Raw genomic sequence first — 23084 nt, forward strand, 5'->3', positions numbered from 1 at the left:
GGGTCCCCCGGCGTGGGGGGGGTCCAGCCCCCTGCCATGAGGGCACCCCCAGCCCGTGAGGGGTATGGACCCGTGAGGGGCACCCCGGCTGGTGAGGGGTATGGACCCGCGAGGGGCACCCCCAGCCTGTGAGGGGTATGGACCTGTGAGGGGCACCCCGGCTGGTGAGGGGTACAGCCACCTGCCATGAGGGGCACCCCCAGGCCATGAGGGGCACGGACCTGTGAGGGATACCCCAGCCCATGAGGGGTACAGCCACATGCTGTGAGTGGCACCCTTGGTCTTCGAGGGGCACCTCAGGCTTGTGAGGGGCACGGGCTGCCTGGGGGGTGAGAGGTGCCACCATCTGGGGTGAGTGTGGGCCTGCTGAGCTGCCCACCCGTGTTTCTGACCTGACAGCAGGAGCCTGTGGTTGGAGAAATTAAAGGGCTGGAGGGCTTTGGAGGTTGGGAAATGTATCTGAAAACACAGGGTGGAGGTGAGCAGGGCTGTAGCTTGTACTCTTGCATCAAGCTGTGGCTGTCCCATCCCTGGGTGCCACAAGCAAACCCATAGAGACTTGCTGTCGGTTGATGCTGGGGGCGAGTGTGTAGTTTGGGCGAGTGCTGTGACATGGCTGGCATGTCCAGCAAAGCCCTGGGGTTGGTTGTAGGCTCTACCTGGCCCAGCTTTCCGGTCTTGCTTCTGGGCTGCTGGCCCTCCATAAGTGGGTGGAAGAAGCCTCTGGTAGGGTTTTGCGAATGGGATGTCTCCCAGCAAAGTCAATGGGTCTCTCTGAGATTTGCCTCACGGGCCGCATGTGCTAGATACCCCTATCTCTTGTGTGGTTGGTCTGGGATGTCCTGTTCTTCTGATGTTCCTGGGCGTCTTCTGTCCATGTGAGTTTGTTGCTTGTAGAAGTCATCAGGCTGGCAATGAAGATGAGCTCCAGTTAAATGGAGCAAGTGCAGCAGGGCCTGCGTGCAACAGTCTTCGTGCTTTGCTCTCTTCCTGGTCTGTTGTCGTCTTGTTGAGACTTCCAGAAAGGAGGCTAATTAACGGTAATTTGTTAGTTGTTTATGAGCATTATCATCTGCTTCACGCAGGCTGGAGAGCGCTCATCAGACAGCGACTGTTGGTCAGTGCTGGTTGAGAGGAGCTTGGGCAACACGCAACAAAAGATGTGTATTCAAGTCCATTACTAAACCTTTGAGACGTAGCTCAATTTTTTTGACCTCTAGCATCTTTCTGTCTTCTCACCCTTACGCCGCTACTCAATGTACTTACAAACTTGATGACTACAGTAACTACAAATATTTCTCTAATGTGTCTCTTTTCTGTGTGATCATGACCAGGCTTGCAGAACTGCATCTGAACTCAGCTATGACAGGGTATGGAGATGAATTTTTAGCTCTGGACTGTTGCATATTTTTAGTCAGGTGGTGGATTGATTCCTGCAGACACACTTATAAATATGCATCCAGTTACAATAAGAATGGAAGTGGCAAGCGCCCAGATGGTTAATATTTAAAATATGTTACATGGGTGCATTTGCAAGTAGCAAGTAACTGCAGCAGGTTCACTGTTATTTGCCGTAACGTAACTGATTGAGATGTGGCTTGGGGAAAGTCTTCGCTCCACGTGTGTATGGGCGGTGTTAGCGTGTGTTGTGCGGGGCGCTTACAGGTACAGTCCTGTGTCATTCCAGCCTTTGGGTTGGTGAAGTCTGCCTATGTGGAGTTACAGGTCCTAGTACAGGTGGGAATAGGCTCTCTGGTGATGCTGGTGTTGCCGGCTGTCGCCCTGTGCTTTTCTGAATTCCCTCTCTGCTAGAAGCTAGCACCTCCAGGGACCCCGGCTCTCACGCTCCAGAGCCAGCTCCTGAGCTCCTTCACCCGAGTGCTAGGTGGAAATCTTCACCCTTTGCAAGCTCCCCTCATGAAAACCTTGGGGTAGTGCTTAGCCCCTGAGCACTGGCGTGTGCCCTGCGTGCAAAATGCTCTCTGCAGGAATAAGGGGGTGGCAGAAGGGAAGTCTTCAAATTGCATACCACACAGCTTCTGCTTGAATGCAGTTACCTGCTGGGGCTGCTTTTAACACCTGATACTGCTCTAAAAGAGAAAGACTAGGCGGAATTAGCTTTCCTTGTATTTACGTAATGTGTTTTCTTTGAACATTGGACAGTGCTTTGCACATACTTTCTCTGTGTAATCAGCAATCCCTGCTGTTGATTGTGGAGCAAAAGATAGGTTTGGAAGTCCTGCCCTGGCGGGAGGGTCTGAAGGCAGGTGTTAGAATCAACTTTTTTTGTAACACTTCCTGTGCTCTAAATTGTTATGGTGTCCCTAAGGTGGATAAAATATAATGCAAGTTGTGTGTATTACAAGCTAAAGATCTAACCACTGAACGTACCATATCATCAGGGCCTGATCCTGATGATTTTACTCATGAGTAATGCTTTTAACTTCAGTTAAATTCAGTTTCAAAGCATAAAAAGGCACAATCGACATCATTTTATGCTGAGAAATAGCCTTCAGACAGAAGGAATTTCATTGCGTTCTGCACACATAGTACACAGGGTTTGACCCTTCCAAGGCTCCACTCTCCGATGTCTACAATCACCAGTAGCTCAGACCACCTTCTCGCCGGTAGGATGGGTATAGCAGTTGAAGTTTCTGTCAGAGGTGCTGCTCCAGTATTGTCCCCCTTATGCCCATTGGGAATAGACCTGCCTTTCTGGGCCCTTCAGTGTTAAAAGAGACTGGTGTTCCTTCTTGCTCTCAGTATCCGTTTATAATACGGCCAGTATTGCATCCTCCTAGTCTCTGGCAAAAGTTTCTTCTGCCTGCAGTTGGCTGTTGGGTATGGCTAATCCTTGTTTGTGACGTCTGAGCCATTGATTCAGAGTGGATAATGCTCCTCCAAATATTATTATTTTTCTCTTCATCACGAAATACAGCTTGTTTAGTACTCTGTATCTGGCACAGTATTTTATACTGTCTCTTTTAGGGAGTTCTTTTTTGATCTCGTTCTTCAAACCAAGCCTGACATAGCAGAAGCTGAGCAGGAGTCGAAGGTTTATGCTGCAGCAGCCACACCACAGGTTGAAATCCTGGGCTTTCCTGTGGAGGGTTTGGGTCTCCAAGCTAACGCTATGGTTGCTCCCAGCTGCTGAAACTTGGTGCCCTGTTGTAATAAAGAAAAATGAAGCAAAAGATGGAGCATGTGAGAGGATCTAAAAGTAATGACTGGTTAAAAAGATCAGTTTTGTCGCTTTCATGAGTTTAATATGAACTTCTTTTAACTTTCTCTTCTGAAGGAATTTTTTGAGGTTAGGGAGAAAAAGAATGCCTTTCAAAAATTCCTTGGTTTTAACTGTCAAATAATGCTGGTATAGCTCTATACATTGTCTGTCTGCTCAGCTTAGATGTCTCAATAAACTGGCCAGTTCCTAGTTTTTCAAAACCTTTATACATCTTTAGCTTTCTGCTTTTCTCTTACTGGCTTGGTGCTGCAGTAAGCAAGTGTAACTGCAGTAATAAGGAAGCAGAACAATGCCTAAGTTGAAAGAGCTCGTTCCTATTCATTAAAAGCAAGTTAATATGGAATTATACAGTCCGGAACACCCAACAATGCATCAATGCTTGATCCTAACAGTCGGTTCATTTGTTCTCGGTCTAGATTTGAGTGCTCTGACTGCAGCCGGCTGGCTAAGCACTACAGTTGGCCTCCTCCAAACAGACTTTGCAGGGGTCACAGCTGCGATGGAGTGAAGTAATGCATGCAGACTTAAGTTGGGGTCTGACTTCTCGCAGAGCTGATGAGGCTCAGCTCCTGTGAACGTGGGCCTGAACTTGGTGGGCTTTTTATCTGTAAGGATATCCATCTGTACGTGTTGTGTTCACAAATGGAGTGCTGCAGATATATCGGTGGGTCTTAAATATCCCACATAAAACAATTAAAATTCTCTCTGAAGCAAATTAATGTGATTTGGGCCTGAATGTTCATTTGACTATTTAAAATTGCAAAAGGGTTTTAAGCCTTGATTGGGCTCGCTTGGGGCACTGCTTGACATTTTGAAAGGCAGCTTGACATCCCTGCAGGAGCCCAGAGGATCCAGCGTGTTGTGGCGCAGAGCGCCTTCCTTAGTGACAGCAGCGTGCAGTGCTCCTGTGTCTGTCGTTAGGAGAGGGCTTGCAAACCAAGCCAAGTGAAAGTGGGCTTAACCCTGGTACCTTCGGTATTGCACAACTTAGCTGTGCTGATGTTCCTGCTGGTTTGTCCGGGAAACTTTCCCCTCTGCTAGGGGACAGCCGTGCTCTTAGAAAATGACCGTGAGCTCTTAATGGAGCAGGCGTAATGAGAGCTCACATGAATATCCATTTTATCATTAATTTGTTTGTAAAGGTATCTCTGTGCATTGTGTTCACGGATGACATGTTTTTTCATTTCTAGTTGGTGTTTGGTTATGCAACTGTGCTACGTTCTGTGTTTAAAATTTCTGAACTGCTGCTGAAGGCAGGGAGAAATCTGAGCTAATAATCTGAGCCAGACAAAACCAAAACACTGATGTGTTTGTGTTGTCAGTCCATCCGCAGCTTGTTCTTACAGTAGTGGTAGATATAGCAGTACAACATACGGTTCTTAGTTATTTTCAGCATAATGATATCTAGACAGCTTTTTTTCAAAAGAGGAGAAGTTTAAAGATAACAGAACGGGGGTCATCTGTGGGAATGACACTAATAGTAACATATATCTCCATCTGTTTGCCATTTACCTTTTATTTATTTGCTTATAATATCTTTGATCACTTTCATCTCTGCCTTTATCTGTGTTTTCAAGGCTGTCTTGGGGATAGTGTGGGTGGAGGAGTGTTCCAGCACTTCTTGTTGATTTCATTTAAAATTCAGATGAGGCTTGCTAACTTCGTAAGCCCTAGAGAGCTTAGATTTCTTCTAAATACATTACTGTCTTCTGTGTTGCTCCCAAACTTTGTGGAAATACTGAAATGCAAAATGCGTCGCAAAGCGCAAGAGAATAAACTGAATGGAAGCTTCTGGGATGCTTTTTTTGGGGTGACATGTTGCCCCAAACTAGCAATAAATCTAGTAAAATTATGACAGTCTTAACTTTATTTTCTCCTATTTTATTTGCTTGGTTGCATGGCAGCCGCTCTTTGTTATCGTAGGTTATTTCAGTCATCTCAGGCATTGTTCCAATACCTCACCCACTACCTGTGGTCCATGGATCACTTGCGCTTGTGTAGAGAACCTTTGGTGGCAAGTAACTGATTCCTTGGGGGAGATCTGTGCCTTCTCTTTAGAGGGAGATTAAGAAAAATGAACAAGCCGAGTTCCCATTCATCTGGTATAGGTAAACCTTAGTCTGACAGGTGTGTGATCCTGCATAAGTGAATAAACTGCACAGCCTCCATGGAAGAATATTAACTTTGGTGAAGATACAGCATGAAGATAGGAAAGGATGGGGCTCGCTCAGGAAGTTATGTTTTGCATTTGTGAGGGCTTGAGTATGGGTTTGCACCTTATGCTACTGACCCCACTTCTTGTCTGTTCTGTGTTCTTGCTGCAAATGTGATCCAGCTAAGCCTGCTTAAATACCAATATGCAGCAGAATAAAGGTATGTGGGTAGTGTAGTAGGAGACTAGCAATACTTCCACTGTGGAAGTAACTCCAGAAAAAGTGGGAATGGGGACAGTTGTTTAATTGAAAGTGTTTCTGCTAGAGGTGGTCCGTTTCTTATTTCAGGAGAGATTCTCAAATGGTGGTTGTGAGGCCACAAACTGAAATAGTAACATTCTGAGCTTCAACAAAACAAGGATGCAAATTTCTTTTTGTGCTGGGGGAAGGGATGCGTAGGGTTCTGGTGGTAACGAGGGGTGTGCAGCAGCATTTAGTTGTGGAGCGATGCAGCTGGTTCCAGTGATCCCAGTGTATCTCAAGGCTGTTCTCCCTCCTCTGGTCAGGATGCATGGTGACCGGCACCGCTTTCATAAGGAAGAGTGCTGGGGAGCACTACAGGTTTTATGAAGGCTGCCAAGGCCTTGTTTCCTGCTACCCTTCTCATGGGCAGCAATCCTCTTTCAGCTAAACAAGTGGCATCCCTGTCAAGTTGCAGCCTTGAAGTCTGTAGTAAGGCGAACACTTAATGGGGACTGGAGGGTAGGAGTGGCATGGTGCTCCTTTTCACTGAAATCCCATGAATGTGCCAAGTGTTTCAAGGGTTCAGGTGAATGCAGAGTGTGACATACTAGCAAATACATGAAGTTTCTTTATAAAACATGCTTCGCAGAATGATGGGACTTCTTATATTGTCATTTCATTTTTTGCCCTTAAAACACTCTTTGCAGGATGAACTTACTGCAGTGAACGTAAAGCAAGGCTTCAGTAATCAACCTGCCTTCTCTGGAGATGAGCATGGATCTGCTAGAAATATTGTCATTAATGCCTCAAAGGTAAGATGGGGCTTTTTGGTCTGAGTATACTCATTGAAATTGGAACCAAGCTGGCAGCGGCTGTACTTGGTTCTTGATTGCTTTGCTTTCTAGTTGGAAGTCTTCAGAGAGTGTTACCAGTCTTCAGAGGAAAACATGGATGCCAGAACAAAATGTAACCAGCACGCTTCATTGTAGAAGGGACATTAATTTTTGCTCCTGTTCTTGTATTTGCTTCACTTACAAAGACAGTAGTGACTGCTTTACTGAAAGTCCTGAGTGTTTACACATTTTTAACTTGCCTTGGTCATGTACCTGTTTTATCAGGCTGTTTTCTGCCAGGCGAAACTGGTCACTGTGGTCCAGGTCTCTTGGAAATATATTCTTGGACTGTTTAGTGAAATTTAACTGAGCTCTCCTGTAATTTTTTTGAGAATGAAAGAAATGTGAGATACAAAAGAGCAATTAAAAAATCACTAAAATATTAGTTGCTATCCTCCAAATTGAAAAGAATATCTTTTTAGAAGAAAACCTTTATTTCCTTGAGGCATCTGTCCAGATTCATGCAGAAAAAAATGGTTTTGAAGGAGAATGTTATCAAGAAGCTTATAAAAATGTTTTCAGGCAAAGTAGTTTTCTGCTGCTTGACTTTTAAAATGTATAACTTTTTACAGCTTATTGGAAAATGTGAATTTACTTATACAGTGATGTTCTCTTATTTTAGCAGGAGAAGAGATACAAGTAAATGACAGGGTTGCTATAGTTGAAAAGTTAAAGGTTTTTCTGTTACATTCTTCTGATTTTATTTTCTAGAATTGCTACCTGCAGGCACTTTCTGTCTTATATTCTAATTATTCATGCTTTGACTATTGAACATAACTCTGAAAAGTAAAGCAGAAGTTCACAAGGAAGTGCTTATAGTTATTTGGAAGATTTAAGCATAGAATTATCAAAATAAGTTCAGTATCTCCTAAAAGCCTTTTATAGATTTTAAAATTACCTAAATATGAATATATTTATTAGAAAATCAAACATTTTATTCTTACTGACAGCCCTAGAAATTGATTTCTATTGTAGTAATTTTGAAAAGTAAATAAGCTTACATGGGAAGTAAAGCCTCTATTGTTTTTTTCCTGCTGTTTTGGGATTGAAAGTACTGGAGAAGCAAATCTTACATGGCTTTTCATTCTGGAGGTATTGAGTGGTAGTGGAAGTGTTTTGAATAGAAGTCAGAACACTTCTTAGCTTATCCAAATCTTTGAAGTTTTGCCTGCTGTAACCGATGATGGAAAGACAGCGAATACGGTTCTTGTGTAGTTTGGTCTAAATAGAAGTGTGAAGCGTGAAGTACTTACATACTTTATGGTATAGTAAAGCGTAGAAGGGAAGGAATGTTCTGAGACACTCTTAGAATACACTGAATTGGGGCCTAAATCTGAGGGACATGGCTCTGGGCGTTCACAGTGACCCATCATAAATGGCAGCTGCATCTCTGGTATCTCTGAGGCCTGGTTGTCTTTGGCTTGGTTTTGCTGACCTGCAGCTTCTATAATGATAATGCAGAAGTGTTGGATGGGTGCTTAATATCATGAATCCCCATCTCCTAGCTGCAGGGAATTACAGCGTAATCTTATTAGATTGATAGCCTGGACTAGAGTGATGACTGCATCTATTCAGATGGAAATCCTTTGTGCATTAATGTATGATAGACGCTTGCTTACTGGGTTGTAATATATGTTTTGCTTTTTTTTCCCCACCAGATTGGCGCTTACTTTAGCAGCATATTAGCTGAAAAGCTAAAACTTAACACTTTCCAGGACACAGGAAAGAAGAAGCCACAAGTAAATGCCAAAGACAACTATTGGCTGGTTACTGCTCGGTCTCAGAGTGCAATTCACAACTGGTTCACGGATTTGGCAGGAAGTAAACCGCTGACTCTGTTAGCAAAAAAGGTATCAAAATACTCCTTCCTCTATTTCTTGATGTCTTGGTTTCTGCTGGGGTAGAGTTAATTTTCTTCCTAGTGGCTGGCACAGTGCTGTGTTTTGAATTTAGTATGAGAATAATGTTGATAACTCACTGATGTTTTAGTTCTTGTTAAGTAGTGCTTACACTAGGTCAAGGACTTTTCAGCTTCTCATGCTTTACCGACTGAGAAGGCTGGAGATGCACAAGAAGCTGGGAGGGGGCACAGCCAGGACAGCTGACTCAAACAGGCTAAAGGGATATTCCATACCATGTGACGTCATGCTCAGTATATAAACTAGGAGAAAGCTGGCCTGGGGGCCACGGCTCAGGAACTGGCTGGGCATCAGTCATAGGAGTTGAGCAATTGCATTGTGCATCACTTATTTTGTATATTCTTTTATCATGATTATTATTATTTTCCCTTTCTTTTCTGACCTATTAAACTGTCTTTATCTCAACCCATGAATCTTACTTCCCCTCCCCGATGCTCTCCCCCATCCCACTGGGGGTGGGGAGTGAGCAAATGGCTGTGTGGTGTTTAGCTGCCTGCTGGGTTGAACCTCGACACTTGGATGTTGGATGCACTGAACTGGGCTATAAGAATAGGGCAATGTTTCTGAGCATGCTGGATGTGGAGCAGTGCTGGAGGCAGCTGCTCCTCTGCAGCATGTTCCCTCTCTGCAAGGAGGGTGCCTGGGCAAAAGGGAACTTATGATATTTCTGGTAAAAAGTTCCTTTGAGTAACTGTATTTTAGCACAGACATCGTTATCTTATTGACAGACAGATTCTTTGCCTGTACACTTCATTTCAACGGTATCTTTCTCAAGCAAAGGAACAGTTTACAGAAATTGTCCTGTCTGGCAAGGAAATAATTGGCTAGGACACCGATGCCTTCTCAAAAGAACCTGCTTGCTAACTCCAACCCCTTTTCATGCTTTTCACATTTAAATTTGTATTAATAATCTTTGTTAAACAGTCTTATTAGTCGCATTCTTGTTTTAGTTTCCAATTAAGAAGAAGAATTCTTGCTGCTTTGTAGCTGCTTTGTATAACTGGAAAAGGCAATTTTGAGCTATCTTTTTGGATACTGCATGCTGTTAAGAACAGCAGTACAAGATAAATTTGAAGTGGTCATTAAAACTCATCCAAGGTGGCATCTAAAACACAGTAACAAAGGTGATGTTATTCATGCCTTTCTTTCCTGAAGCTCTGTGTACAAGCAGCTAATCTTACAGTATCTGGGAGTTATTCTGAGTATAAATTACACTGCAATGAGGAACTCTTATTCCAAGACTATTGAGCATAAATGGACCAAAATAACAGAAGGTACAAGTTTCACCAGTTTTTGGTCTGTTGCCATGCAGTTGGTGAAGAACGTGCTCTGCTTTGCTGCTGATACAGCCACCAACAAGAGCTTTGCTGTGGCAAGCATGCCACCAACTTAAGTTTCCCCCTAACTTTCTGAGAGGTTAACTTTATGAATAGAAGCGTTAAAGAGATTTTGTGGTAGGTTGACCCTGGCTGGGTGTCAGGTGCCCACCAAGCTGCTCTATCATTCCCCTCCTCAGCTGGACATGGGAGAGAATATAATGAAAAGCTTGTGGGTTGAGATAAGGACAGGGAGAGGTTACTCAGTGATTACCATGACGGGCAAAACAGATTTGATTCTGGGAAATCAGTTTAATTTATTACCAATCAAATCAAAGTAAGACACCTTCTCCCCACCATTCCCTTCTTCCTGGGCTTAACTTTACTCCCAATTTCTCTACCTTCTCCCCCAACAGTGGCACAGGGGGATAGGGAATGGGGGTTGTGGTCAGTTCATCACACGTTGTCTCTGCCTCTCCTTCCTCCTCAGTGAGAGGACTCTTCACACTCGTCCCCTGCTCCAGTGTGGGGTCCTCTCTCCATGGGTCCACAGGTTCTGCCTGGAGCCTGCTCCAGCGTGGGCTTCCCACGGGGTCACAGCCTCCTTTGGGCACCCCCCCTGCTCTGGTGTGGGGTCCTCCCTGGGCTGCAGGTGGAGATCTGCTTCACCGTGGACCTCCATGGGCTGCAGGGAGACAGCCTGCCTCACCATGGGCTGCACCAGGGGCTGTGGGGGAATCTCTGCTCCTGTGCCTGGAGCACCTCCTCCCCCTCGTTCTGCATTGACTTGGGTATCTGCAGGGCTGCTCCTCTTGCATCTTCTCACTCCTCTCCAGCTGCAGTTACACAGGTTTTCTTCCGCCTTCTTAACTAAGTTATCCCAGAGGTGCTACCACCATTGCTGATGGGCTTGGCCTTGGCCGGAGGCAGGTCTGTCTTGGAGCCGTCTGGCATTGGCTCTGTTGGACATAGGAGAAGCTTCTGGCACCTTCTCACAGAAGCCACCCCTGTAGCCCTCCTGCTACCAAAACCTTGCCACGCAAACACAATATAGATTTCTTTCATTATTTAAGTTTTTTAAATCAGGTTTTAAACCTGCTGATAATAGTAAATAAGCATATTAAGAATGCCGTAAAACTGATTCTGCAGAGTCCCTAGACTGACTACTGAAGAGCATTACAGGGAAGAGTTAGGGCTTTGTTTGCTGCTCTCTTCAGCATTGATGTACCTGTGTTCTCCAGGCACTCTGTTAGAAAGGACGAGTATGCTTGAAGGAGTAACGAGGACTTTTTGGTAGGGGATGCAGCATTTGTGCCTCCACTCCCTTCTGTCTCCACCGGGTATGAAATATCTTGTTCTCATATATTTTGCATTAAAAATGCATTTAACAATTATTCTACCTTTATGCAGAAAGTTGTAAGGATTGCTGTGACAGAATAGAGTTTCACTGGAAGTCTTGTGGGACCAGCCCTGTTGTGTGCGTGGTCAGTGCAGGCAGTTTTAGCTGGCCAGGCTGTGTTGCCCTGGTGCACTCTGGTTATTATGGATCCCTCTGAACCAGGGGCACTCATGAAACTGGAGTGACTGTGTAATTGAACCCTTACCCAAAACCTTGATATATTTTCATTTTCCACAGCTTCTGAGGATCAGTTTTCAGGACTCTTTCTGCATTTTGGATGCCTTTGGCTGTGTCGAGAGGTGTGCTAGTGGACCTGCAGGCATCTCTGAGCAGGGGAAGGATGCTCCTGGTGAAACCTGGGGGAAGTGTGGGCAGTATCTCTTTTTTTTGTCAAGTCTCTGTTTCTAGACAGTAGGTGGTGTTAGTGTAGTGGGTTCCTAGGCTGGTGAAGAGGTCTGCCACTTTCCAGGTAGTGCAGGGTTGAGCAGAGGAGGCCTGGGCTAACCCGCAGGTGCCAGCTGCTGTTTGGACTGTGTGCTATAACTTGCTTCCTGTTTCATTTCAGGTTCCTATTCTCAGTAAAAAAGAAGATGTTTTTGCTTACTTAGCAAAATATTCTGTGCCACTGCTGCGAGCGGCATGGCTGATCAAAATGACATGTGCCTACTACGCTGCTATTTCTGAAGCTAAAATCAAGAAACGCCAGGCCACTGACCCAAATATTGGTAAATAAACATCTCTAATGTCTAAATGCATAATAATAGCTGAAGGGGCCTGCTCCTCTTGTTCGTGGCTTTGGTGTTACTAGGTGTTTAGGGAGGAATCTTTGTAGTGGGAGGGGGAATAAGAATTCTTTTAAATCAGTTTCGCTTAGAAGTGTGTGTCAAAGAGTACAAAGAGCCGTGCAGCATAAATACTGCCCTGTTGGCTGCTTCTCCTCCCAACTGATTCCTCCCTAAATCTCCAGGCACAGCATCTGAGGAGTTGACTGTGCTGCGTCTTCACCGTCGACACTGGTCTCTGCGGGGTTGGCAGAAGTGGCAAAGGCTGTGCTAAGATAAATGTTACCAGGGAACGAACAGAACTGCTAATTTAGAAAGCCTGGAATGAAATGTGAATTTCAAAGCTTAATTATTAGAACACAGGCGGCAATGTATTTATTTTAAGTACTAACCATAAATGACACTGTCTGACACTAAGCCAGTGGGCCAAGCAATGAACACCTTTAAGGTGTTCAAAGGTACTTTAACTATTACCGAAGTTGTAGTTTTATTCTCTCAATTTACATACTCTACCTACAGCTCTTCTACTGTATGGAATTAATGTTTTTCTTTTTTGTCCTCAAAATAACTGTGCGCAGAACAGACAATTTCACTGCTGTTCAGCAGCATCTCTGTACTGCTGTGAGAAATGTCTACTTCTGCCTGCCAATTCATTCTGTTGCTTCTTTCAAACTTTGCTTTCTGGTTTGGGTTTTTTTTAACTATTATTATTTGTAGGCTTGTAACACTAGTTTTCACTCTGAGTTCCTAGTTAAAGCCCCAAAAGTATATTTTCTATTTTCTAGCAAACATCCTATGTTTATTCTTTGATGATAGTTTTAGAAATCAGTCTGATTTTTTTAGAGACAGAGAGCAAGGGGGAGGCAGCACGTGTGGCTGGTGAGAAGGAATTGAGACACCTGCCCAGATACCAAGTGAGGTTGTTGCCTATGTTGGTGTATGGACCCCGGGAGGCTGCTGTGCTGGGGTAGCTTCTCTGTAATGAGGTCAGTGCTGTTTTGGTGGGAGATAAGCACCAATTCCCATTCCTCTTCTGACATGGGGTGGGTTCAGGCTCCTTTGAGCTGTTTTGGCACTGCTGAGCAGGGCTGGGTGACTTGCTTTTTCCTTCTCTCAAATTCCCCTTCTGTCCTTTGCACCACGGGATTCTGAAACAGCCCCTGTCTCCAACCTCTCAGTTTGTCTTCCCTTTTCCCTTGAATGATGTAAGCCTTTTTTGGGGTAGACCCTAGCAGGAGGCTTGGAGCAGGCAGCGAGAGCAGGCTCGTTGCTTTCCTAATCTGTCACGAGTAGCTCTGCTAGTGATAAGAGAGCATCTGTGGCTCTGCTGGAGGGACTGAAATGGTGATGCTGTGCACCAAGACTGGGGCTGTTCCTTTGCTTGGGGAATGTGCTCATTAGGGTGTAGTTAAAGCACCGTCTTTCTTGGTTGTCTGGGGGAGAAAGGGGAGTAAGGAGGAAGTGAGGAAAGCTGAGGTTTTCCACTCTGTTGTGATAAGTTAATCTAGCCCTAGTTTGCTCTGGCTGGGAGTTGTAGCTTTTTAAAATAAAAGGAGTTTATGCTTACTGGGAAGGTGCAATGCGGTAGTGTGCGTTGAGGGGGTAGGCAGGTGCTCCTGGCTCTGCTTTGGGACGGCACCATGGTGGCACCCGCTTCACAGCGAGGATGAACGAAGCCAGTAAGAGTGTCTGTGGGCTGAGGTGCCTGGCGCTTTTCTCAGCAAGTGTTCTGAGGTAGGTTGCTGAAGGTTACGTCCTCTGTCTGAATTCCCTGTTTTGCAAAGGTTGTTGAGAGCTTTTTGGGAAGTAGCTTGCTGTGTATTACTGAGCAGCCTTTGACAGTTCCCAAAATGTTTTATATCTGTACTTCAGGTAATGGAAAGGCAGTTGCATTGTTTCTACCTGAGTGGCACAGAGATATTGGTAATTGCTTTGGGAAAATTATTCTTTCATATTGTCACACAAAATAAGTTTGAAGTAGTGGATTTGGAATTGTTTTTCCAAAAGTGAGTGAATGTTTGAAGTAAATGTAGTTAAACTGCTCTATGAAAACACTAGTTTCATACAGAAGTTTCAGTGGATTTGGATAGAAAAGCATTCAACATATAGTCTGTATATGTTGACAGAACTGCTAATTACAAATGCAAAGGGAAAAGGAATGAATGTGCTGGCTGAAGTCTGAGGTGGGTAGTAAGCAGCGAAAATAGTTGTGTGTGAAAGTGGTAGTTCCTGTAACTCTGACAGTAAACAGGCTTAGGTTGTCAAAGCAACTACATTATGTATTCATAAAAGAGTGTGCTCTTCTAAATATGCTGCATGCTGATTAAATACAGCTCTGTCAGATGTTTGTCTCTGAGATACTAACAAATATCCTTGGTTGTTCCAGTTTCTGTTAAGAGAATGCCTTCCTTACAATTCCTCTTTTCCCACAGCTTTATGTATATGACCAAGCAAGTTTACTTTTGTTCACTAATTTCTCCAAGTTATACTAAATACAGAGTCACTGCTGAAGCAGAGAGGAAAAACTGATGATTTTTAATAAGTTTGTGTGTTTGCTGAACAGTACCTACTGACTTATCTAGGACAAAGGAAAGATAACCGGTCTTACTGGCAGACCTCTGCACTGTGCTGGTCACTGTGACCCACGAAACTGCTCCTAAGCTTTTGCATTCTTGTTAGAGTAAAAATCTGGGGGAGTTGTCTGTTTCAGAGTGATTATAGAAAGAACAGTTTCATATCCTACTGCTTGTGCAAAATCCCATTGAGTTTTATGTTGGCTATGTTTGGAAGAGGAAGGAAGAGGAGAGTAAAGGTCCAGATGGAAGGAAGTAATGAAGTATATTTATTTTATCTATTTCAAGGCGGTTTTGCGGCTGAATGCTGAAATCTGATGAGACAGGTGATTCCCTAAAGGCATGCCTTGTGTCAGTGCTTTTTACGTCATGCTAAGCTAGCAGGCGACTTGCACGCTTGACAGTATGTGTGCTTTGAGACCAATGCCCAGGAGAGACACGTAAGAAGCCCATTAATTCACAATAGGTGCTGCGTTATGCAACCGTGTGTTTATGTTTTGGAGGAATATTTTTGATGACAAAGGCAATGTAAGTTTGTTTCAGTTCTCACTGTGAAAGAAACCTTTAATCACCTGAAGTGTTCTAATTGTAAACTTATTTTGTAGAATGGACTCAAATTATAACCAGATACCTTCGAGAGCAGCTGGCAAAGGTTGCGGAGTTTTATCATGCGACTTCCAGTCAAGGCAACAGCTCTGTAGTGATGCCTCAAGAGATGGAACAAGCCCTGAAGCAGTGGGAATACAATGAAAAATTGTCTTTTTATATGTTTCAGGTAATACTTTAAGAAGTGCATGGATTTTTTTTTTTTTTTTTTTGAGGTTACCATTCTTGGAAAGTTCAATTTTAGAACTTACTGGTAGCTTTTGTCTTAAGACTTGCATAAATTGTAAATGCTAATTCATTTTAAAGATTTGCTAGCTGAAAAAGCTTTGATTTGCTTAGTGTGCTTGATTGCGATTGCAGCAATGCACTCAATTATTCCATCTCTTCTATATTACCCTATCTTTTAAGAGTGTTTTTAATGATTGTGGATCAGGCTGATGCTGCTGTGGCATGTGAAGCCTTGGGTGTTGGAGTGGTGACCTGGCTGTTCAGTTCCGTGTGGTCCTAGCACAGAATAACTCTTGTTATTTCTACCCGAGGATAGAAATAGCAGAAGGGTTGCCAGGAGGAAGTCTGTCTGTCAGCAGTAAATCAGGCAGCCTGCTGAATCCCAACTGCAGAGATCATTGGTGCTGTATGTGATTGCTTCCCTACCCGTAGGGCTGCCATGATGGTGGCTGGTTCCTGCGTGTTTAGTGGTGGTTGAGGGTCTTGGTAGCTCTGTGCTGACACAGGTAATGAGAGCTAAACCAGAAATGGAATAAAATTTGTGATTACACACCTTCTTGTTTAGTGTTCCCAGTTAATACATGATGTGTTATTTTAAATCCTTTAAGGAAGGAATGCTCGAGAGACATGAGTATTTGACATGGATACTGGATGTTTTGGAAAAAATCAGACCCACTGATGATGATCTTCTTAAGCTGTTGTTGCCGCTAATGTTGCAGGTACACGCATGTTTTAAAGCCAAAATCAATAAAAGCAGCATTCATACATGTTAAACGATTTTAATATTTGTGGTGGTAAAATCTATATAAACATTTTTACTTGGGACACTTAGGGAAATATATTGCATGGTGCATGCTTGGAATTTATAAACACCTTTAAAATGTTCATGCTTTATAATCTTTAACTTGAATTGGTAGGATTCTGTAACTGGTCCTCGAGGGCAGATGAAATTTTTAAGAGACAGAAGTATGGATTTGCGTTTGAGCTGCTCTTTTCTTTTATAACTTCCAGACTCTTAAATATTTGAGGTGATCCCTTCTAGTTTATGCATGTCTAATGTTAAATTATTAGAGAAAATTAATACATGGAGTAGACTGTGTAGTAAACTATGCATTTTTTTAACTTTCAGTATTCGGAAGAGTTTGTTCAGTCAGCTTACCTATCCCGTCGCCTTGCTTATTTTTGTGCCAGACGCCTATCTTTATTGCTAAGCGATGGTCCTAGCCTTGTAGCTGCACACTCTCCTCATATGATTATTGGACCAAGTAATCCTCCTCTGGCAGCCCCCAGTCCGACTGCCCCTGGTCCCGTGGTGAGCCCGGTACAGCTGGCCTGCTCAGATTTCCTCTCCTGCCCTCAACACCGTCCACTGGTGTATGGACTTAGTTGTATGCTGCAGGTAGGCCAATGTTCTGTTGCTCTTTGTTCTGAAGACTATAACCTTTCAGTGTTATTGGAGAACAGAGTGGGTTTTGGGTATGACAAGGTGTGCTAGTTGTGGTCCGTTAAAGGGTGAAGACTGTGTGGGTCTGGGGGGAGCAGGAGGGTGAATTCTCCACACTGGCTGAGGCATGATGGTGGATCCACCTTGAGAAGCTTGTGCTGCCCGTGTGTCTGTACCTCTGCTGTGGGAAGGAGTGACTCCACCGCCAGGGATGGCCCAGCCTTCCCTCTGTGAAGGAGTGTTTCTGGTTGTAGTAATGCTCTGCACACCTCATCATGTTCTCATCACCAGTGAACCTGCGTGGTTCTGCCAGACCCTAACTGTCTGCTGAGCGCAGCTGGACAGAAGACAGCACCATACTGAATCCTGCAAGCTCTAACCTTTGAGGTTTTCCTTGCTTCTTCCAGTTTGTCACTGATGCTTGGTGCCACTGCAAGCCACTTCATTTTGATTTTGTCAGAATTACAGTCAGTTTATATTGCCTTATCAACTTCCACAGTTTTTAAAACTGTGGAACAGAAGAGACTGTTCACTTGTGATTGTTGCTCGGCAATAGCAGAATTGTCAAGAGAGTAATTATTTTCTAAAAAAGGACTTGGATGATGAGCTGCGGTTGTTTGCCTTCCTGAGTGCTGACCTGGTGAGACTTCTTCAAACCCTCCTGCTGTTGTCTGTTCAGTTGTCTGTCTCTGGGGGTTGCACGGAGATGTCCTGGTGGTGGTACCAGGAGTATGCTGATGCTCATGGGATCACAAAATCACAGAACATGGATGAGAGTGGCAGGGACCTCTTCAGATGTGTGTGTGTGTGTGTGTGTGTGTGTGTGTCCCGCCCTGCCTTCAGGCAGGGTCAGCTGGAGCAGGTTCCCCAGGACCATGTCCAGCTGGATTTTTAACATCTCCACCACCTCTCTGGGCAACATGTTCCAGTGCTGGACCACCCCCACAGAAAAAGAGCACTTCCTTTCTGTATGCAGCTCCCTCTCCAAGGGCTGCTGCTTTCCCACAGTCGTCGCAGTGTGGGAAGTCCAGAGCCTGGAGGCAGGCTGGGTTGTACGCAGGGAAGGCTCAGTCGGTGCTATCTGAGGAAAGAAAGTGGGAGAGTGTCTGCATCCCTCTCTCTGCTGAAGGCCGTGAGTCAGGACGTTAGATCCCATCCGGCTCTCAGCATGCTGTGACTTTTCCCTCTTGAACATGGATCTGTCCTGGGAATGTCAGCGTTTGTCTCCGTCCTGGGCTGCTGGGGTATGCCTGTATACTCTGGCAGCTTTACAGCTTTTCTCTACTAACATCGCAGCTGGTAATCTTTCTGCTCTTCCTGTACTATTTGGGTTTGTGTATGTGTGTGCGTTTTCTCTGCTCTTTTTTTTTCTGCCCCTTTTTCTTGTGCTACCAAGTGGGTCCAGAGGACAGCCTGGATTCAGACAAGCTCTCTGCCTTTTCAGAGGAGCATTTCTCTAGGCAATGTTTTTACTAAGGTGCTGCTTTGTAATCCAGATCTGGACTGGGGGACCTTCCCAAGAAGTAATCCAGCAGTCTCAAAACTAAACATCTATAAGATGAATAAACTTCCATCGTTTTAGGTGGTATTTAAGGTCTGACCCCAAAACACCAAAGCATTCTGCTTTTGCTCTGTACAATACCAAATGCTACAGGGTAATCGGTACCTACTGACAAGCAGTTGTAAAATGGCTGTTTTGAAGCCCATCAATGCAAAATCTTTCTTTTGAAGTAAATCTTAAATTCATGGTGCATTCCAGTGAGACTTTTGTGCTTTAAAGTCTTGACAGAAGAGTAGATTTTAATTAATTTCTTAAATTTTGGTTTTTCACATAAAGCTTCTTTCTGTAAGCTGAACACCAAAATGACTTCTTTTTTTTTAAAGCCCATTCATGTTTCACAAAAAGGATCTGACTGAAATTAACCCTTGGTGATGTTCTTTGATGGCGCTATGGAAGCAATACAAATGGGAATTGAACATGTATATATTTAAATAAGTTTTTTTAGTAATGAAGAAGGAAAATAATATAGTAGTTGAATTTCTTTAAGCGGATGTTTTAAGGTAATTGTGCGTAGGCCTGTCTTTTTGTTTCTTTCACTGTAGTAGAAAGTGATTCTAGTCTCATGGACTCTCTTATTGTTGGTATTGTCTATCACACATGTTCAGAAAAAGAAATTACTTCTGTTTTGTACTATTGCTTGCAGACTGTAACTCTTTGTTGCCCAAGTGCCTTGGTGTGGAACTATTCCACAAATGAAAATAAGAACGTTAATCCAGGCTCACCTCTGGATTTACTTCAAGTTGCTCCATCTAGTTTACCTATGCCAGGTGGAAATTCAGCATTTAATCAGCAGGTAAGCTTTTTTCTTTGTCAGATTAAGATCTGCTTTATATCCCAAATAATGATTTGTGATCATTAGGACTACAGCCAAGTTTAGATATTTCTGTAGGTCGAGTTTCAAGACTAGTGGTGTGCTAGTTTTTGATGACCGACCTTTGTACTTCATTCAGGTAGTGATTTTTGTGAAAATATTGGGAATTATTTACAGTTGGATGTTTTCTGTTATTAAACTGAAATTACTTTAAGATGTAAAATGGCAAATAAGAGGAAACTTGGCATACCATATTGTGAGATGTGACTTTTCAGACACGCTGAAAATCAACTTTTGCTGGGTTGAATGTAAGTAAAGATGTTTTATTGTACAAGATGATTTGTAACAGACAAAAACATTTGAACAGAATGTACTTCAGTTTGTTGTTCCCAAATGTAGGGAGTGTTTTGGAACACTATCGGGTACCTTACTCCTGCTGAGAAAGCTGTCACAAGCTTGAAATGAAAATTGAGACTTCCCACCACTAGCTAATTAACAACTATCTTTTTTACAGGTTCGGGCAAAGATTTATGAAGTAGAACAGCAGATAAAACAAAGAGGTCGTGCTGTGGAGGTGCGGTGGTCTTTTGACAAGTGCCAAGAATCAACTGCAGGTAAGACAACTCAGAATGAAACAAACATGGGAAGCTGTAGGGTTTACATCTGTTGTTCTTTGAGTGTAGTCCTGTTGCACCATGATTAATTCTAGTAATAAATTTGACAGATGCATGTAATGCAATGTTTTCCTGTGCAAACCTTCTCTTTTTATTTTATTTTTTGTTTTTCCCCTTCTCTCCCCTCCTCTCTAACTCCCATCTCCAGGGGTGACCATCAGCCGAGTTTTGCACACCTTAGAAGTGTTGGATCGGCATTGTTTTGACAGATCAGATTCCAGCAATTCAATGGAGACACTTTATCATAAGATTTTCTGGGCAAATCAGAATAAAGATAACCAAGAGGTAATGGCATGTTCTCCTCTCACTTCGTAGTCTGTAGACAACGGATTTTATTTTTACTTAATGAGAATTGTGTGCATGTGTATATTTGATACAAAAGCGTCATGTTTTCTTGGTGTATTTTTTCTTTACTACTTGACATTTGGTTTATTAGGAGAAAACAGCTCTTTGCTTTTGTAATTGAACTTTTCAGTTCTACATACTGTAAACCTTATTTAGGAGAAGTGATCTATCAAGGTTTTGTAGTTTGTTTTTTGGGTGCTGCCAAGTAAAATTCTGGATTGTTTGGTAAGAACTCTTACATCTATTGTAGCAAGTAGTAAGTTAATATAGTAAAATATTCTAGAACTACATACTTTCATGGTTTTTGATATTTTTACCTGTGCTCTTAGAACCATTTTCAGAGATCATGAAAAACTTTACCAGAAATCTTAGATTTTACCTTTCTTTTTCTTTTTTGTATGTGTGTGTGCAATGCAAGTGATGACACTGGGCCTATATATAATGTCAGACTCTTGAGTTTCTTTGGAAAGTGCTGGAGGAAAACAAGAAATAGCCAGCTTTAATAGTACACTGTTGAAGTAAAATTTTAAAGTGGAAAATATCAGTGAATTTGTCATAGCTGCTCATGTCAATGTTTTAAAAACTTGTATGCTAAATGGCTTGTTTTTTGGATACACCTGTTTTTTATTCATGACTATTTTCTCAGCAATTGATGGCCGTAGTTCAAGGCCCTTTATTGTACAGAAATACTGCATAATAAATGTCAATCAGTGTTTTAATGACTTTGCAATAAACAAGCAGAACATAGTCTTGGGGGAATAACATCTCTGGAAGTATTTCCAGAGAGATTTGCCTGCCAACAAACTCTGTATGTGAAGCTCAGAACTGGTAGGTAGGAATGAAATGCTTGCCACAGTTGTCTTTGTGTTTCGAATACACTATTATGGTAATGAGAGAGAAATAGAGGAAGGAGAGCTGCTATAGCAGTCAGATGAAGTTGTTGAGAGTTTTTAACCCTAATGCTTGGATGAGATCAGGAGTTCAACACACAATTTTTTTTTGTATTTTTAAAATGAGTAGGGTGTGATGTGCTTTATCGTTTGAGCGCTTGCTTTTTGTTTTCATCTGCTTTTGGGATCAAATGGTGTGGTTCTGTGCTCTTGCCCTTCTGCAGTTGTATTTGTATCTTTTTTCCTTCTCCCCGTCTGTATTCCAAAAAGTTTTTCTGACTTCCAGCTACAATTGTACGAACAAACCATTTCTTTGTCTTTCAAAAGGCAGTGTTGGCAGGGAGACTACTGAAAGTAAGGTAATTACTCTGTTCTTACTGTAGATTGTCTGCTATTATTGCCTTTGTTTTATGGTACTTTATGACTTGAGGTAGGGTTGCCTTGAAAAGATGCCTGTTTTGGCCCCTAAAGAGCTCTTAAAGATATGCTCCCCAATTCTGGGTACCAAACTTATTTATGAAGGCCTGCCTAGTTAATTTGCAGGGCTACCTGTCTTCTAATGGTAAACATTTTACTCTGAGTTGAAGAACACTGAGTAGGAATAAAACATTATCATACATAAGTGACGATGTTTGCACAGTAGTCACAGAGACTGTAGGGAGAGCAGAAGCAAAGAAGATGCTGACTTCTTTCTGAGAGAAGAAAACAACTTTGAAAGTTTCAGTCTTACCTTACTGGGTCTGGAGCTGACAGAAAATTAAACTTTTAAATTATCTGCAGCTTCTTAACCTCTTCTGGAGTTTAAAAGACTTAGTTGTTGCTTGGCTTGAGCTTAATTTTTGGCAACTAGACAAGAAGGCTGCCTTGGGATGCCGAATGCCCGATAGATGGTGCTTGTGCATTTTGACATTTGAACTTCCAAAGTTACATTCAAGCTACCCGCATAGTGTTCAGCTGCTTACCTCCTGGCAGGCTGGTGGGTGAGCGCCCTGGAGAAGGGCTGCGGAGCTGCTAGACTGCCACTGGATGTCGGCGCCTCCCTGCATTGACTGCGCATCGGCCGCGGCGCTGCAAGGTTAAGCACACAAGGATGCTGCCATGTGCAATGGGTTTTGTCCCCCTTAATAAACTCAAGCTGTTTTTTCTTGGCAGAAAAGGCTCTAAGTTTTGAGATTGTGTATGCTCTGTTTTCAGCTGGCAACTCATGTAAGCCTGTAAGGACTTTTGTTTTGTAAATAAGATGTCCATCACTAGGATGTCTGCCTACTGACGGTTATTTAAAACAAAATGTACTTTGAAGGATAGCTATCTACTACCCCTGTTTTCATCCGAGCCCAGCTGGAACACGTTTGGAACCTATTTCCTTTCCATTTTTCCTGCTGGATTGCAAAACATTGTCATGAAGACTGCAAATGATGCTGGTGCAAGTATGTATGAGAGTGGTGCTCCAAAGCACTGGGCATGTGTAATCCCATAGGAATAGTTTAGTCTGAGCCTTAGGCGTGGATTACAGCCTGGGTGCTCTTTGTATGGTTGGTTTCCTTATAAGCATGGGGCTTCCATCAGGCTCTGTGTACAACCCAAAAAGTAGCACTTTTTACATCTGTCAGATGCTCAGCTTTTTATCCATTAAGTTCCAAATGATAATAACAGTTTTTGATTTCTTTTGGTGTGGAAGTCCGAGAGCCAATAAAAATGTGATATCACAATTAATATGGTAAGAACAATGCTACCGTGTGAGTATGACCATGTGTACAGTGAGTAATACAAAGGACCTTTCACTTCTAATTCTGCTTTGCTGACTTGTATAGAGTTTCTCAGTAGATTTGGCTGAGTAGGAGGACTTGAAATCTAGAAATTTATGACGTGGCATAAAGCAGTACGTTCGCTTTCATTTGAGATGGTATTGCAGAGAAAACTACTGGCCTTATTTATAGCCACAGGCGTTTTCCACCTGACGTTTCCTTGACTCAAAACATCTCTTGTGCAGCTCCAGAATGCTT

At 43.0% G+C, this 23084-nt stretch overlaps 1 protein-coding gene across 1 annotated transcript in view; it reads left to right on the plus strand.

Moving 5' to 3' along the window:
• The first annotated feature begins 5904 nt into the window (after positions 1-5904).
• The window catches only part of MED12L (mediator complex subunit 12L), a 143844-nt gene continuing 126664 nt past the window's right edge, over positions 5905-23084 (plus strand). Inside the window, exons 1-10 of the mRNA XM_035890039.1 lie at positions 5905-5958; positions 6348-6452; positions 8192-8383; positions 11733-11892; positions 15128-15297; positions 15965-16075; positions 16486-16755; positions 19005-19154; positions 19687-19786; positions 19995-20131. Coding sequence (XP_035745932.1) covers positions 5905-5958; positions 6348-6452; positions 8192-8383; positions 11733-11892; positions 15128-15297; positions 15965-16075; positions 16486-16755; positions 19005-19154; positions 19687-19786; positions 19995-20131 — 1449 coding nt within the window. The remainder of the gene's footprint in view (positions 5959-6347; positions 6453-8191; positions 8384-11732; positions 11893-15127; positions 15298-15964; positions 16076-16485; positions 16756-19004; positions 19155-19686; positions 19787-19994; positions 20132-23084) is intronic.

Source organism: Egretta garzetta, unplaced genomic scaffold, assembly GCF_000687185.1.
Source record: "Egretta garzetta isolate BGI_Z169 unplaced genomic scaffold, ASM68718v1 scaffold172, whole genome shotgun sequence".
Classification (NCBI taxonomy): domain Eukaryota; kingdom Metazoa; phylum Chordata; class Aves; order Pelecaniformes; family Ardeidae; genus Egretta; species Egretta garzetta.